The 15,577-nt window shown below is 43.0% G+C and overlaps 1 protein-coding gene across 1 annotated transcript in view; it reads right to left on the reverse strand.

Moving 5' to 3' along the window:
* Nucleotides 1-2,177: 2,177 nt before the first annotated feature.
* The window catches only part of Zdhhc13 (zDHHC palmitoyltransferase 13), a 38,849-nt gene continuing 25,449 nt past the window's right edge, over nt 2,178-15,577 (reverse strand). Inside the window, exons 11-17 of the mRNA XM_075952306.1 lie at nt 13,630-13,754; nt 12,758-12,820; nt 12,051-12,144; nt 10,345-10,428; nt 6,421-6,578; nt 4,263-4,360; nt 2,178-2,740 (exon numbers count right to left, since the gene is read on the reverse strand). Coding sequence (XP_075808421.1) covers nt 2,602-2,740; nt 4,263-4,360; nt 6,421-6,578; nt 10,345-10,428; nt 12,051-12,144; nt 12,758-12,820; nt 13,630-13,754 — 761 coding nt within the window. The 3' untranslated portion in view covers nt 2,178-2,601. The remainder of the gene's footprint in view (nt 2,741-4,262; nt 4,361-6,420; nt 6,579-10,344; nt 10,429-12,050; nt 12,145-12,757; nt 12,821-13,629; nt 13,755-15,577) is intronic.

The raw sequence follows: 15,577 nt of genomic DNA on the forward strand, positions 1-15,577 counted from the left end.
CTTTTTCCACCTACTACAGGAAAACCTTTCTTAAAGGAGCTGTGGCACACCACCAGCAAACAGCAAAAACCTGTGTTAAATTCTGTATTTTTTGTCTAGAATTCCTTTTCAAGCCCTCTCAGGTTTTAAGTGGATTTTAGTTGGCCACGTTGGGTGCCAATTTGTTGGAGGAAGGCCACTTGTTTGAAATAACCACACACAGATTGTAATATTTAAAACACTGCTTGGCCCATTAGCTCTAGCTTCTTATTAACTAGTTCTTACATATTAATTTAACCCATCTCCATAAATCTGTGTATTGCCATGTGGCTGTGGCTTACTGGGTAAAGTTCAGGCATCTGTCTCTGGCGGGGCTTCATGGCTTCTAACTCTTCCTTTTTCCCAGCATTCAGTTTAGTTTTCCCCACCTACCTCTATTCCCTGCACAGGCTCAAGACAGTTCTTTATTAACCAAAGGTATTCATAGCATACAGAGGGGAATCCCACATCACCATTTATAAACAATCCCTTGATAGTACCCACCGAGTCTCTCCTTAGCCTCTCAATTCTTATGTCTAATTTGCATTACTCTGAACTACTTTTAATGTTCGCTACCTTATACTAGTTTCATTTAAAGTGCCGTTTCCTCTGTCTTACAAAGCTCCATGATTATAACAGGTCAATATACCAGTGTGGAGTAACCTAAATACACAAAATGCACTTTCTATCTATAAAGACCTGGAATATGGTTGTGGTGATATCTTGTTTGTGATCTAACAAATAAAGCTTGCCTTTAAGATCAGAGTGTAGAGGTAAGCCACTAGTTAGTCAGAGGCCAGGCAGTGGTGGCACACACCTTTAATTCCAGCACTAGGGACAGGTGGAGACAGGAAGGGATAAGGCTAGGTGGAGAGTATAATATAAGGATAAGGCATGAGGAGACATATGGTCAAAGCATTCAGTCTGAGGACTTGTAGAGAAAGGATATCCCTTTTAGTCTGAGGATTTCATAGAGATAAGAGCTAGTGGCTGACTGCTTCTTCTCTGATCTTTCAGCTTTCACCCCCTAATATCTGACTCCGTGTTTTAATATTAAGACCAATTAGAATTCATTCTACATTTGGTTGTTCCGAAGGTCTCAGGTAGGGAGTTTGAATTTGAGTCCAGGACTCTTACCTAGTTTCCTTCATTCTGATCTAAATGTTCTGTGGACAATCTGAGTAAACTGACTTGGTAGGCGTGCTTTGAGTGAAAACGGCATGGCCCCCACAGGCATATAGGAAATGGCACTATTAGGTGTGGCCTTGTTGGAGTAAGTGTGTCATTGGGGGTGGGCTTTGAGGTCTCAGAAGCTCAAGGCAGGCCCAGTGGTCCACACTCTCTTCCTGCTGCCTATGGATCTAGTACTCTCCAGCACCATGTCTGCCTGAGTGCCACCATGCTTCCAACCATGACAATAATGGACTAAAGCTCTGAACTGTAAGTCATCCCTGATTAAATGCTTTCCTCCATAACAGCTGCTATGGTCACGGTATCTCTTCACAGCAAAAGAATACTGAGACAGGGGCTGGTGAGGAAGGGAGAGGATAGAGCTTGGGAAAGTCCTGTCCACCATTCGTGATCCTGATCACATACATCATAACTTACTTAAAAATTCTTTATTTCATTCAACTTATTAATTCAAATACTTATTGCATGAACACTGTACTAGGCAATATTCTAGGTGATTGACACTCTATGGGGCATCCACACTTCTTTTGCATTTAGGTCCTTCCTGGAGGAAGGAGCAAGGATCCTTGAAGACTGAACAGTGGTCTAGAGAGACACTGGTACAATAAAAGAGCATCATTTGGTGGCTGACAGGCCATGACGAGAACCCACGGGAGGATTCAGGAGAGATTAACTGGGAGAGCTGTGCAAACGATACTTAGGCAGAATCAGCGTTTCCTCTAGAACAAGGGAGATCAGTAAGTACAATCACCAGGCAACTAGTATTTTAATGGCACTGGGTAAAAATTGATATGAATATTTAAGACTTCACGTATTCAAATTCTAAGAGGAAAATTAAGCAAAACATTGCTTACTGGCATCAACAGCAATTTCCACCCATTCCTAAAATCATAAATTAGTTTCCCTATGTCTGGCAACCTGTTTTCTCAAGAGTCTACAGAAGTTAAGCTTCAGAAATAAGTCTCAAGTATAAAAAAAATATTTTTATTAAGTGCGAAAGTAAAACAGGTACATCTATTTAAATACTCTTTACATATTTATAGGTACAATAAGGACAAATAACTTATTAAAAATTAAAAGTTTAAAGAGTACAATTTTTAGAAAGCCAATACAGTATCTGAAAATACTCTATTTTAATCCATCATCAGTGACTATTCTGTTTTTTTAAAAAGTAACTCATATTCTTGGGGAATCTATGGAAGATTTTGAAGTATGTCTGTCAGACTGCTCAGTAACATGCCTTCTTCCGAGGTCTGACAGGGGTACGCGCTCCTGAGGACTGTGTGCCCAGAGTTTTGAACTATGGTGAGCTCAGCACCTCACTTCACTTTCAGACCTCCCAGCACCAACAGAAACAAAAACAAGTCAAGGTGTGTTCGGAGGTGCTTTTCTTCATACAGAGCGAAGAACTTTCTCTTTGGCTGGGTGGAAAACCATGGTGTACTGGGATGTCCAGTCTATCATGCAGGGCTTCACTAAGCCAAAGCAGCCACACTGAAAGAAATCTGCCAGGTTCTGTGTGAATCCAAGGCTGTCAAGAAAAGAAGAGAAGATGGCTTACTATGCTTCCTGTGTTGCTCCTGACAAGCATTCACCCAGACTGTAGGTAATCCCTGAGCAACTGCGATACACTCTCTCTGAGGACCTTCTGGAAAATTGAGAGGTAAGTGGCAGCTCCCTGTATGGAACCCTAAAGCTGAAACCTAGCTCCATTTGTGGACCTGAATTACTATTGTGAGACACTTGACACCAGGTCAGCAACTTGAGTATACCTTTCTTCATCACTGGTGTGGGACAATGGTCTGTATTCTGTCAGGTAGGTTTTAAATAAATGCTGATTGGCTAGTAGCCAGGCAGGAAGTACAGGCGGGACAACCAGGTAGAAGTAGAGGCGGGGCAACAAGAATGGGAGAATTCTGGGAAGAGGATTCTTCTGCTTTCTGCAGTCCTGACCCAGCCACAGAAGAAGCAAGATGTGACTGCCTCACTGAATAAGGTACCGAGCCATGTGGCTAACAGGCAAGAATAATAGTCTAATATAAGTTATAAGAGTTAATAAGAAGCCTGAGCTAATGGGTCAATCAGTTTATAACTAATGTAGAACTCTGTGTGATTTCTTTGGGACTTAACGACTGCGGGGACCAGGCAGTTCAGAAACCTCAGTCAACACTATCACCTCTGTCCTGTTTCTAGACTTCAATGGAGTAAACATTCATTCCTCAAGCAAAACTACCAAGATATGGACTGCAGCCTGAAGTGATCATCACCAGCTTTAAAGTGCTCTCCAGTCCTCTCTGCAGCCCCCTCTTCTCTCCTCCGTAAATACACACTGTAACATCAGCCCCTGGTTCCTTTGTCTATCAGCCTAACGCCAGGAGCAGGCTTTGAAACAGACTGCCACTGAGATAAGCACTGAGTGCACAAATCCCTTGAGGGCTCTGGGTCACCTCTGCCACACTCCCAGCCTCCGAGACACTGCTGTAGGTTTCAGGGAAGATAGGCTTCAAAGCCTTGCCTTTCACAACAGGAGACCAGAGCCCTGACAGCGCTCTAACTTTAAAACTGAGGGCAGGTTTCACAGAGCCAGTGCTCTAGGGGGCGCATCCCAGTCTAAAAATCTAGCTTCTCCCCAACACAAGTGGGCACATTGAACAGAACCCAAAGAATGGCTGGGGCTGGAAAGCCACGCTCAGGTTCTGGAAAGGCACACCAGCCAATGGTTTCTGCAGCACCTTGTGGCTGGCCTGTCAGTCACATGTTTAACTATCTCATGCTGACTCCATGCCAGCAACACACAACCTTGTGATCACTTGGTTCAACTGGAGAGTCCCCATTCTGGCAAAACTTCAAAGTATAATATTTGTGCTGAGTCCAGCAGACTAAATTCCTGACCCCACTGGGCATATGACCTTATCACTTAAAACCTAACACTGAGGCTTCCAAGAAAGACAGGCTCAGCTCTAGCAGATAGTAAGTTAGAGAATGGAACTAGGTCAAGAAATCAGTGGCTGGGAATCTTCCAAGGACTGGTGAACAGACCAGGATTCACTTACTTATATGGTGTCTTCCTGAGGGACAATGCCTGTTTCATGTGCCTGCTCTGCTTTATCAGGTTGATTCTCTCATGGGAGGTTAGGCCCAGAAATGCAATCTGAAAAAGATGGAGGTACATCAGAAATTACTGCATCTTAAAAGCGCATTATAGAATAGTGGTAAACATTTAGTACTCTACCAAGGCCACAGCCCCAGACTTCACAACCTTAAACTGCATTTCCCCTTGTAAACACAAAAGCTAGACTTATTATCTGAATCTTACAAATATTCAAGAAAGCACTATATACTGACTCAGAATTATGAAATGATTTTTTACTACAGCCATGTCTTGTGGCCATATTTAGATTTCAATACAGAAACATATATCTGTTGAAGAAATGAAACAGGGTATAAGGTAATATCAGCACAATTATCAGTTTCTGAGTTCTGAACTTTTCTTTAAAAGTTGCAGAGAAAAGAGTTTACACTAAAGGGAATAACCAACTCATAAATTTGAAGAGTTAGGACTAAGATGATTAAGAGATTCTTAAATCGTTAGAGACCACAACAGTTCACATGGTTACCTCGTCTAAACCTTAAAACACTGTGTGTCAATTCCCAATCTGTGAATGGAGTGATCACCTCCTCATCCTCATCAGCCTATGCTGAGGATCTGAGCTAACACATCTAAGACACATGCTGAGGCTCGGAGAGGTGAAGTAAGTGGTCCAAGGCACAGAGCTGAGAGAGAGGCAGAGCTGGGACTGGCTTCTGCTCCCAAACATCAGCCCGCATGCTCAGCTTGATTTAATGCAGTTAAAGTCATCTTATATTGTGGGATTTAGGAAATCAAAGTTTTCAAAGAACTGGATTGTTTTGTTCCTTAAATAGACAATTGTGAGATTCTTGTTTGTGAAAATTATCTGGAATCTTTATTTTTCTTCTTTAGTGCAGACAAATATATGAATCTTTCTTTAAATATTAATGCTACCATCTGCTTGTTTTAGAGCCAGGTCTTGCTATGTAGCCCAAGCTGGCCTTTAATTTCTAATTCTCATGTTTTAAACTCTTGGCAGCTTGCATTAGAGCTGTTATGTCTCCAAGCCCTAGGAGTATCTGAACCTCATATGTATCACCTTATCATTAGGCTTCTGGCCCTCCACCTTTGTTAGAGTTCATTTCCCCAACTAATGAATTGAGCTACTCCTCTGGTATGTTCCCTACTGTTGTCAGGCGTTTATGATGAACTAGATGTGTAAACGCTTTGGAAAGTGTGCTTATAAATTAAATATTAACAGGTGAGCATCCACTGGTAATACTGATGCTCACTACTGAGTGGCTGATGTCAGGAAGGGACGGATGCTCAGTTTCATCAGTGTTGGCCCCTTCCTTAGCACTTCCTGACTCCCTTCACCTGTCCTCTTACTTCTATCACGATTTTCCTCAGAAAAGTGGGATCTGCTCTGCTTTTGCGGAGTAATACTCTACTCTAAACCCTAGTCTTATAATACTGCCTTATACTGATCACTGTTGTCTACTTCACGTAGACAGGCTGCAGCAACAGGAAGGGAGCCCTGCAGAAAGCTGAAGCTGCTACTGCCTTGGCATGTGAACTTCCTCAACAGGTGGTCACCCGGTCCACTGGTCAGTGGCCCGACTTTCATCTTCCCCTTCTTGCATCTACCTAAGAACTGTATAAGGTAACAGATCTGGAAGAACTGAAGGAATTAATTGCTTTGCATTTGTGCAATACTTTACAGCTTCTATCATGTTTTCACATATTACACAGTTTAAATATAACATGAAAAGAACACTGAATGGGACCGGTGGAAGAATGAAGTCTCCATTTCTGATTCTGCCACTCACTGAGTGACACTGAGCAACTCACTGCACTTCTCTGTACATAAGTTAAAAGGCCAGATTAGGCCATCCCCGAGTGGGTACAGTGTCAGCAAGCAATCTATTATTCCAACCTTTACGCTGCCCGTGAGAACAGATGGACTTTCTTGTCCTCAGCTCACAGATAAGGAAACTAAAATTAAAGAGCGAGAGATGACATGCTAGACCCGCAGAGGGTGCCCCGGACGAGCTGGATGCTAGTCTTCTAATTTTAAAGTCAACTCTTTCTACCCAACTATGAGTCCCTGGAAATTTCACTCAGAGCCATAATGAGAATACCTGAAAAAGTTGATTTATTAATAAAAATGTTGACCATGAGAAATGGAAAGCTGCTAGCATGAAGATGTACAAAACCCAGGGAGAGCAGGCCACTATCTGACTGAGGTAGGTCCACAGTCCGTCTTCCTTGAATGTTGTGGCACAATGGTTTGACCAGTCTGTAAATCCACAAGGGGAAAAAAAAAAGCATTATTACAATGACAAAAAACTAGCTATCCTCTAAAAAGATAAAATTATACAGTTAGGGAGAAATGACAGACAACAGAATAGATTAGAATTTAACTTTAGGAATGGGAAGAGTAGCTCAGGGTGGAGAGTATCCTTAATGGGTATATGGTCCTTGGTCCAAGCTCCAAGCATCAAAAGTAAAACAAATCAAATAAAAAACAAAAGCAGATTAAAGTTCAGGAGTTCACTCTCTACAAGCCAGCTCAGGGCTGGAGATGTGAATGGGGCCCGAGCTGTAGAGAGGCTTTGACGGCACCACACCAGCAGCCGACAGGGGAGGGAGTGAAAATAAAAAGGGCCCAGAAAAGCCCTCACTAAAAACAGTACACTCGGCATATAAAATACACCGGCCAGAGGTTTTTTTTTTTTTTAAAGGGTTTGACAAGTGAGGATAATGATATCTAATAAAATGTAATAATTTAAGAACATTATCTTCACTTAAAGGGAAGTTAGATTGAGTACAGGACTGAATATACACACTTACTAAAGGTTCAGATGAGCAGGATTGCCCATATAGAACACCACACATAAGACAAGCATTCAGATACCTCCAGGACACAACCTGTGATAGGGAGCCAGGTCTGTTATACCTCTGCCTTCAGCCTGATTCATAATGCTCTCGAGAAAGGCCAGGGTGAAGGGCCTCACAGATATACCAGTCCAGCACAACCATACAGAGCAAGATTTAAATGGTCACTGATCATTTTCTCCTCCAGGGTGTCTAATTCCAATTAAAAGAGGCTTTCGCTGTGGCCATGATTCTAACCCCTAGCCCATAAACTGAGAGCAGCAGCAAGGAGAAAACAGGTAGGAAGCAGCAGAAACAAGAAAACAAATCAAGGTCATGAGGCTCACAGGCGCCATGACAGCAGGTAAAAGGTAGATCACTTCTGAAGAGAGAATTCTGTAGATTTGCACGTTGGTGTTTCGCAAAGCCCTCTGACAATCTGTAAGCAGTTGCAGACATTTACCCAAAGAAGCACGAGCATCTCCTGAGACAGGAAGAAAATGAGCTCGAGGCCGTTCATTTCAGTCCTGAACATCTAATTTCCCCCATTTTGATTCCTAACCATCTTTCATGAACGCATGCCTAAGGCACCTAAGAGCCTAGTAACAATCAAGGCAACAGGTCAAAGCAAACGCCACATTTTAGAGCTTCTCATTCCGTTAGCAAAGGAAGAGGCATCCTGTGTGCTGGATGGAGAGAGGAAAAAGAAGGAATATAATTTCCACAGCAGGTAGAAGGGGAGACTATCTAGCGTCTTCATGAATTTCTACTGCTTCCTCCTGGGATTTTCTTTTTCTTTTCTTTAAAAATATAACAGCATGGCCTATAGTGAAGCACTCACACTGACGTTATCAAAGATATGGCTGCAAGTGGTCATCTATATTATCTTATGTAAGGGAACAATTTAATCCATGTGAATGCAGTCTTCCTATAGGTAGTCTGAAAACAGATTTAGTCCTCTCACACAATATATCTTGATTATGGTTTCCCCTCCCTTTACTCCTCCCCAATTCTTCCCCACCTCCCCTCCACCTAAATCCAGCCCCTTTCCCGACAGCGAATTCTTATTGTTCCAGGACAGCCATCTTTAGGTAGCTCTGACAGTTACATGGCCCTTCCTGATATGATGGAATGCTTTCTCCCAACACCCTGTAGGACGCTGACTTTCTGATTCACCTCTTTCTACTCTCTAAGAGCAGTGGACAGAGTCTGTGCTGAAGCAGCAGCGGCAGGCAGTGGGCCATAGGAAGAGGGTGTGTGACGTAACTCTAGTGATAACAAACGAATGGCGAACCAAGGAGTGGGTGGCAAGGAAGGGGCATTTCTCTCTTGCTAAGAGAAATGGAGCACAAGCTTGTGCTTGCTGTATGGACAAAAAGACAAATGAGACAATATCTTCATCAATGACAAAGCATGCTCAGCTAGTCTACAGGATTTAAGACAATGTGACCCCTCACAAACAAAAACCACAGGAAAACTGGTCAAAGTCAGAAAAAGAAAACAATGAAGGGAAAGAATAAATATGTGTCATAAAACCAACTTGAAAAGGCTGAATACAATGGAAATTGCTGCCGTCCTTATCAACATGGTGTTGTGCTGGACCTCAACACCAAACAACGTGGTTATTTTTAGTGAAGGAGAGACGGGGTGGTGCAAAGTCTGGCTCCTTTCTGCTAGGATCAAGTCCAAGAGACAAGCTGGCCCATGGGCCGACTTAGAAGGTTTCCAAGAACAGGTTTCATTGTCGAGCCTTAGAAGGCTGCTGTCAGAGAAGCTCTGTGAAGATCTTGAAGGCTTTTTGTTACAAGACGGTTTAAAACACTCAGGGCTGCTATAGATTTGGACAAGAACTAAGCCTGTCTGAGTCGGCCATGGTTATATTTTATAAAGCCTTCTCCAGAGAACAGACACCCACCATGTCAGGAGGGAAAGGTCTGACAGTGGCTGAAGCCTGTACTATGCCTGTGCCAGGGCAAGAGGCAACCCAGCCCTGGTTTCCTCCAACCTCCAAACAAGAAAACTCAAACACAACGGAACCTAACCATGGCTGTTTGCAGGAGGGAAGACACACACAAAGAGCTGTCTTAGTTGCTTAAGGCTGTTGCTGCCAGCCTGCTGACCTGAGTTTGATCCCTGAAGATCTCTGAAGGCGAGAAATGATTCCTGCAAATTGTCCTCCAAACACAAATAAATAAATGTAAGACAATCCTCCCACCCAAACCCTCTAAACTTAAACAAGGAAGTGGGGATAGAAGTGAGGATGATGCAAAGAGGAGACAGCCTGAGAGGACAGGAGTGCTCGGGCTTAGGATGTGGAGGAAAAAGAAAACACCGTGTTTCTGAAGACATTCACGCAGAGCAACAAGCTAGGACGTCAGCGGCAACAATACGGAGGAGGACACCAGGTGTGAAAAGATTAACAGTCAAGACCATGTCTAAATTTTCCCAGTCTTCAAAATATATAAACAACGAATAGTTAAAAGCCAAAGTTCAAATAAACACATAGATAAGAAATACTACCACTACAGGTTCTTCCCTTAGGCGACCTCTTTCAGGGTGTGAAGAGTGCAGGTACACAATTCTTAAGAGCTCACCAAAATGTCCTGTATGCTTCAGATTAAACCCTGGCCTTAATAGCCACCCCAGAACAGCCCTGCACGACACACCTAGGCATCTTTAAAACATGCTACTGAAGGTTATTTTCTCGTCCAGGACTGCAGAACAAGTGAGCCAGCATTTTCTTCCCAATTTCTCCTGGGTGACAGTTTCCCCTCTGTTCTCAATTTCAGGGTGATTCTTCTCAAATGGCCTGTACTCTCAGGGTCTTTTCTTTGATTTGCTGTGGCCACGTCCTTCAACCTCTCACCACCAGCCTCTTCTTTCTGCCTCATTTACTCCCCACCTGCTGCTCTGCACTCGGGCGGGCGCCAGGTCTCTCTTCCAGGATGTCTACACGCGACATAATCGGTGTCTTTCTGATCACTCTGATTCACCCAGGCACTCTCCCAAGTACGGCAGAGCTACTACCTCCTTCTTACAGCTCTTGCAGCTTTCCAGTGTGAAAGGCCCGACTTCATTCTTTGAGGAGGGGTAAGGTTTACACACTGGCCAGAGTGTGGCAGACAAGGGTTCATAAGGAAAAGAACGGGGTACAGGTGCACAAGCTTGTAAGAAACATTTATACTTACAGACGAAAGATCCATAAATGATCCAGTCACATACCATGGAAAGAGAAAGCAAGAAGAAGATGTAATGATGATGGTTGCCAAAACCTGAGTCAGAAAGAAAGAAAACATACTTAATATTTTCCTTTCCTAATGACTCCCCAGACTACTCTTCTGTGAAATATCTTCAAAGCGAACAGAAGAAACAGGCTTGCTATGCTTTTGAATACTACCAAACCAGACAGCTCTGATAGGACAGTCAGGTGTATGTGTTAAATAATATGTCCCGCTGGGCAGTGATAGTGCATGCCTTTAATCCCAGCATTTGGGAGGCAGAGGCAGGCAGATCTCTGTGAGATGGAGCCCAGCCTGGTCTACAAGAGCTAGTTCCAGGACAAGCTCCAAAGCTAAAGAGAAACCTTGTCTCAAAAAATCAAAAATGAAAGAAAAAGAGAAAAAAAAAATTCCACTAGCCTAAAAGAAGACATTTTGCATAGGGCAAAGTTAACTAGGCAAAACTACCTTTGAACCGCTGTACACGACTAGTGGAGGTTAACAGGTGGAATCACATCTGGTTCCTTTCTCACAGACTGTGTTTAGGTAAGAACAACCTATGGGCATCAAAGACTAACGTGAAAGGGAACAGGAACAGCCAAACTGAAGAGCAGCAAGTGCATAACCTACCTTGGTGGACTACATAGCAAAGTGGGGGAACACGGCCTAAAAAAGGCTGTAGAAGGAAGGGGTAAGGGACTCCAGGCAACCAAAGCTCTTCCTACAATGTGTTAGTTGCTTGATGGTAGAGGTGGGAACATTTTGGTGCTAACAACATGAATGTTCCTTAGTGTCATTTTCCTGTGAAGCAGCAATATTCATAGCATCTGAATGTACCCACTACAACAAGCGACCCTTGCTTATGATTATCAGCTGTATTACTGTAGCTGACGCCACTGGATTTTCTGATCCTGCAGTCTCATTTATAATAACAAGAGGAGATAAGACCTCTCTCACTTCATTGGCCTGTGGTAAGCAAACAGGACTCTGCATGTGGAGACACTATCAAATGCAGTTTGGTAAACATAGAACTGCTTTCTTGCTGCCATTCAATCTGACTGGCATAATGCCAATCATCTAATCTTTATGAGAGAATGGAGCCTGGGAAGATTGGGACCCCAGGAATCACCCAGCTACCTTTCACAGGAAGCAAAGAGAACATCAGAATATATCACAGGAATCTGCCTGACCTGAAGCCTCAAGTTCCTTAGGGGGATAAAAGAAAATCCCTACTGAAATCCCTCATAGCTCCTTCTGTCATCTCTGCTTCTGTCTCCCACCTGAGCACTGGAGGAGGCAGGTGGAGAAGGTAAGTCACAACATAAGAAAAGAGTGTGACATTTGGAGTGGAAAATGAATACTACAAAATAATCTCAACTGTTTACACCTTCTGCCCTGAAATAGAAATAGTAATAACAACCTCACAGGTACGTTCAGATGACCAAACTGGACACCACATATGAAAGTATTTCATAAACTCTAAAATGCTACACAAATGACAGCAACTGTCGTCAGCAACCTGTTAATCATTTTCCCAAGTCTTAACCGTAGAGATTCTTGAGGAGGAGCTACAAAATGGAGACCTTGGAAAGCCTTCCATTTCTTTTTGAGCCACACATATAACTAAACACACTTAACTTCACCAAAGAGGTAAGGAAAAAAATTAAGTCTCTCACCTATGCAGCGTCCAGTCCAGAAGCAGTGCTGATCAAATCGAGCCACACAAGAGTTGCATACATGGCAATGCAGCGACCTTAAAGGCTTCCTTATCTGAGGGAAATTAAGAGAGGCCTAAGCAAAAACAGTCTTTGGTAACAGAGCATAAGCAAACCTTTAATCTTATGTCACAGAAGACTGGCAAAGTAATCCTAATTAGATGACTCACTCGCACAGAAGCCCCGAGAGGCCTTACTAGTATTTACTTCTGCACCTCCAGGAGGCTAAGGGAAGCTCAAGCAGCGACACAGTCAGCATGAGCACTGGAGTAAGAAAAACGGGAACCTCAGTTCCCTTCCAGGCTCTTCCGACCATTTGCTCTCTTCTTCTAAGCCTCAAGTCAACTGCAAAATAGGAGGTTCCCGTTTGCATTTTGAGATGATGAGGTGCCTCTGACTTACAGTGATTTCTAACATACACTTCATGATAGGAAAAGCAAATAAAAGCACTACAGATAATTTACGAAGAGTTAACCACAGGGAGCTTCATGAGATTATAAATATTCTTTCATAGGCTCATGGCAGAAAACTGGTCTGACAGTAATACAAAATTAGAGCCAGGGAGAAAAACAAAAGTGTATACACATGCTATGAAAAACTGACAAATGCTTACATAAGCAACGCTACTAAGAATTACGGAACACAAAGTAGTAACAGAAGAGACTCACAAGACATGATGTGCAAAATGATCTGAAGTCCAGACAGCCAGTCTCTGCGAGGGTGACAATACTCTGAAAGACACAAGTCTGGCCTTAGGGCGCGTTTGCCTGGGCAGTCATGCATGGTACGCACTTTTCACAGCTCTCACTCCACTTCCAGCTTCAAAAGCAGCCAGCACCACAATCTGGAATACTCCCCACCCAACCATTCTGTTCCTGAAATAATGTGACTTTTCAAGGTGTTCTTTCAGGCAGCAGCCAAGAAATCTGACTGCATAAAAATTATATTCCCACACCCTTTACTACCTTCTCTCAAATGGCAAGCACCTTCCAGTTATAGCCTGCTAGGGCAGAGAAACACACACACACCCTACTCATTAAAAAAGCAAAATTCATGGATAAAAGCCCAAACTTATGGCTACAAGCAGGAGGCCTGGGTCTTTCGGACAGGTCTTAGGTAGTAGAAGACAACGTTCTCCCCTACTTCTAAACCCCAGGAGCAAATGTCTCTGGGCACTTCATACTTGAGGAAGAAAGGGGGTATCTTCTCAGCTGCTAGGAAGGGGGAACCCACTACACTCCAGCATCATCACTCCTTCATGGAGCTAGGCATTCTAGACAAAAGGCACTAATCCAAAACTGTAATGAAGGGGGAGATCCAAGAACAAAAATCAGCTCTAGAAAAGTATGGTAGGGTGTCACTTTTACAGAAAATAGGCATTTCTAAAACTTAAGTATAACCGTGTAGGAATCCCATTTTGATGGATCTCTCATCAGCCCACATTGACACTGTTCAGTGGCAGGCACTATAGATGCAGCTGCACCAAAGGCCAATACGGCCATGACTTTCAGAAAAAGACATTAAAAAAAAAAAGACTTACCACTTTCCTCTCTTCCTCAGAAGCCTTAGTGAAGCCTGGATCCGTTGCCCACGTCTTGTAGAAAAAATAGAGAAAGGCTATGATGCTGAAAATGAAAGCAAAATAGAAAGGGCTGCCTGCTACATGTTAAAGTCACGTTAAGGAACATACTGAGGAAAGCATCAGTGCGTGACGTGAGCAATGTTATCACTGTCCCTCTGAACCTCTCTTTCATGCAACCTGCTCCCAACTTCCCCATGGACACCCACCACCCACTCAAAGTGGCCCTGTTCCAGGTTCTAATCCTACACAAGTTTGTTCCTAGTTAGTCAAAACCATTGCTTCTTCATTGTTGAAGCCCATTTTGAATACTAACAAAAGCTGCAATCATTCTGGAGACTGGGAAATATCTAGGCCTCCCCAAATTAACTTCTCAAGGTGTAACTGCAGATTTCCTCAGATCATCGAGAAAAATATTCTCCAAGCCACTTTCATAATCCTTGGGTCAGAGATTTCAATGCACTTTCCTATAAAGTACAGAACTGACTGCATGTGTTTCCTACTGGAGAGTTTAGTAACCTGTCCTTTTAACTGCTCTGGATTAATAATCGCCCTTCTTGCAAAATGAGGACAAATTACACACTACTGGAAATAGGAGTAAGTTTATGCTGAAAAAGATTACAAGGACTAAAAACTGTCCACTTTAAAATGTTTTTAAAGTGGTACTTTAAAAAAATACTAAGTACTATTTTGCTACAGAGAAGAAACAAGTATGCAGTAATAAGTCAACGAGACAGCAATAAGCCTGGCCGTGCCCAGTGTAAATATTATTGGTTTAGCACAGTAACTATTGCCTTACAAGGTGTTACCAAACCACCTTGTGCTAACTTCAGAACAGAAAAGGAGGCCATAAAACAGATGCTCAATTCTTACTATTCAAAGTGTGGTCCACCAACCAACCAACAATGAACTCTGAGCTGAATGCCAAGACAAGGAGTGCTCAGGCAGGAGGCCAACCTAGGCTACAGAGGCAGTGCTAGGTTAGTCTGAGCTACTGAGTACGATACTATCTCAAAGATCTAACAGAAATGAAACTAAATGGGAAGAAAGTGGGAAGGGAGGGAGAGAAAGAAGGAAGAGGAACAACATGAAAAAATGAAGGACAGGAAGGGAAGAACATAAGCAGACAGTCAGGCAGCTAAGGTCAACTTCTAAACAGACCACACCAACCGCCCGAGACTGGATTTATGGAGCTCTCCACAGGCTTCATCCCACACTGAAGTTTGAGAAACACTGATCTAATCCAGAGACTAGCACAAACATGCCTGGTTCAGACAGACAGAACGAATCCCGCTGGCTGACTGTGCTAGCTAGTTTTATGTCAACTTGAGCCAGCTTAATCATTTGGAAAGAGCGAGAGACCCTCAATTGAGAAAGTATCCCCACCAGACTGACCTGTGGTGCATTTTCTTGATTGATGACTGATGTGGGAGGGCCCTGCCCTCTATGGTGTTACCCAGAGGCAGGTCCTGGTGTTATAAGACAATAAACAGCTCCCCTCTATGGCCTCTGGGAGCAGTTCCTCACCCCGGGTTCCTGCCCTGACTTCTGTGGAAGATGGACAACAAGCTAAAAGCTGAAAAAGCCCTTTCCTTCCTACATTGCTTTTGACCATGGTGCTGTATCACAGCAATAAAAGCCATAACCAAGGCATTTAGTTTATCACAGTTAATATATACGTGAGACTACTTTTAAGAAAGATATAGAGGCTAGATAAATTCTATGAAATGGAAGTTTAACAAAGGTTACACTGAATGAAGAAGAACACTTTTAAATGATACACAAAATGAATTTTTATTAAAATTAGATGCAGTTTTCCTCTACTAAGTCCTAATAACTTACATGTCATAGCCTCAAAATTCCTTTGGTTCAGGCTTGGGGTAGTCCTGCAGGGTAAGTTGACTGAACC

The sequence above is a fragment of the Microtus pennsylvanicus genome, chromosome 18 (assembly GCF_037038515.1).
Source record: "Microtus pennsylvanicus isolate mMicPen1 chromosome 18, mMicPen1.hap1, whole genome shotgun sequence".
NCBI lineage: Eukaryota > Metazoa > Chordata > Mammalia > Rodentia > Cricetidae > Microtus > Microtus pennsylvanicus.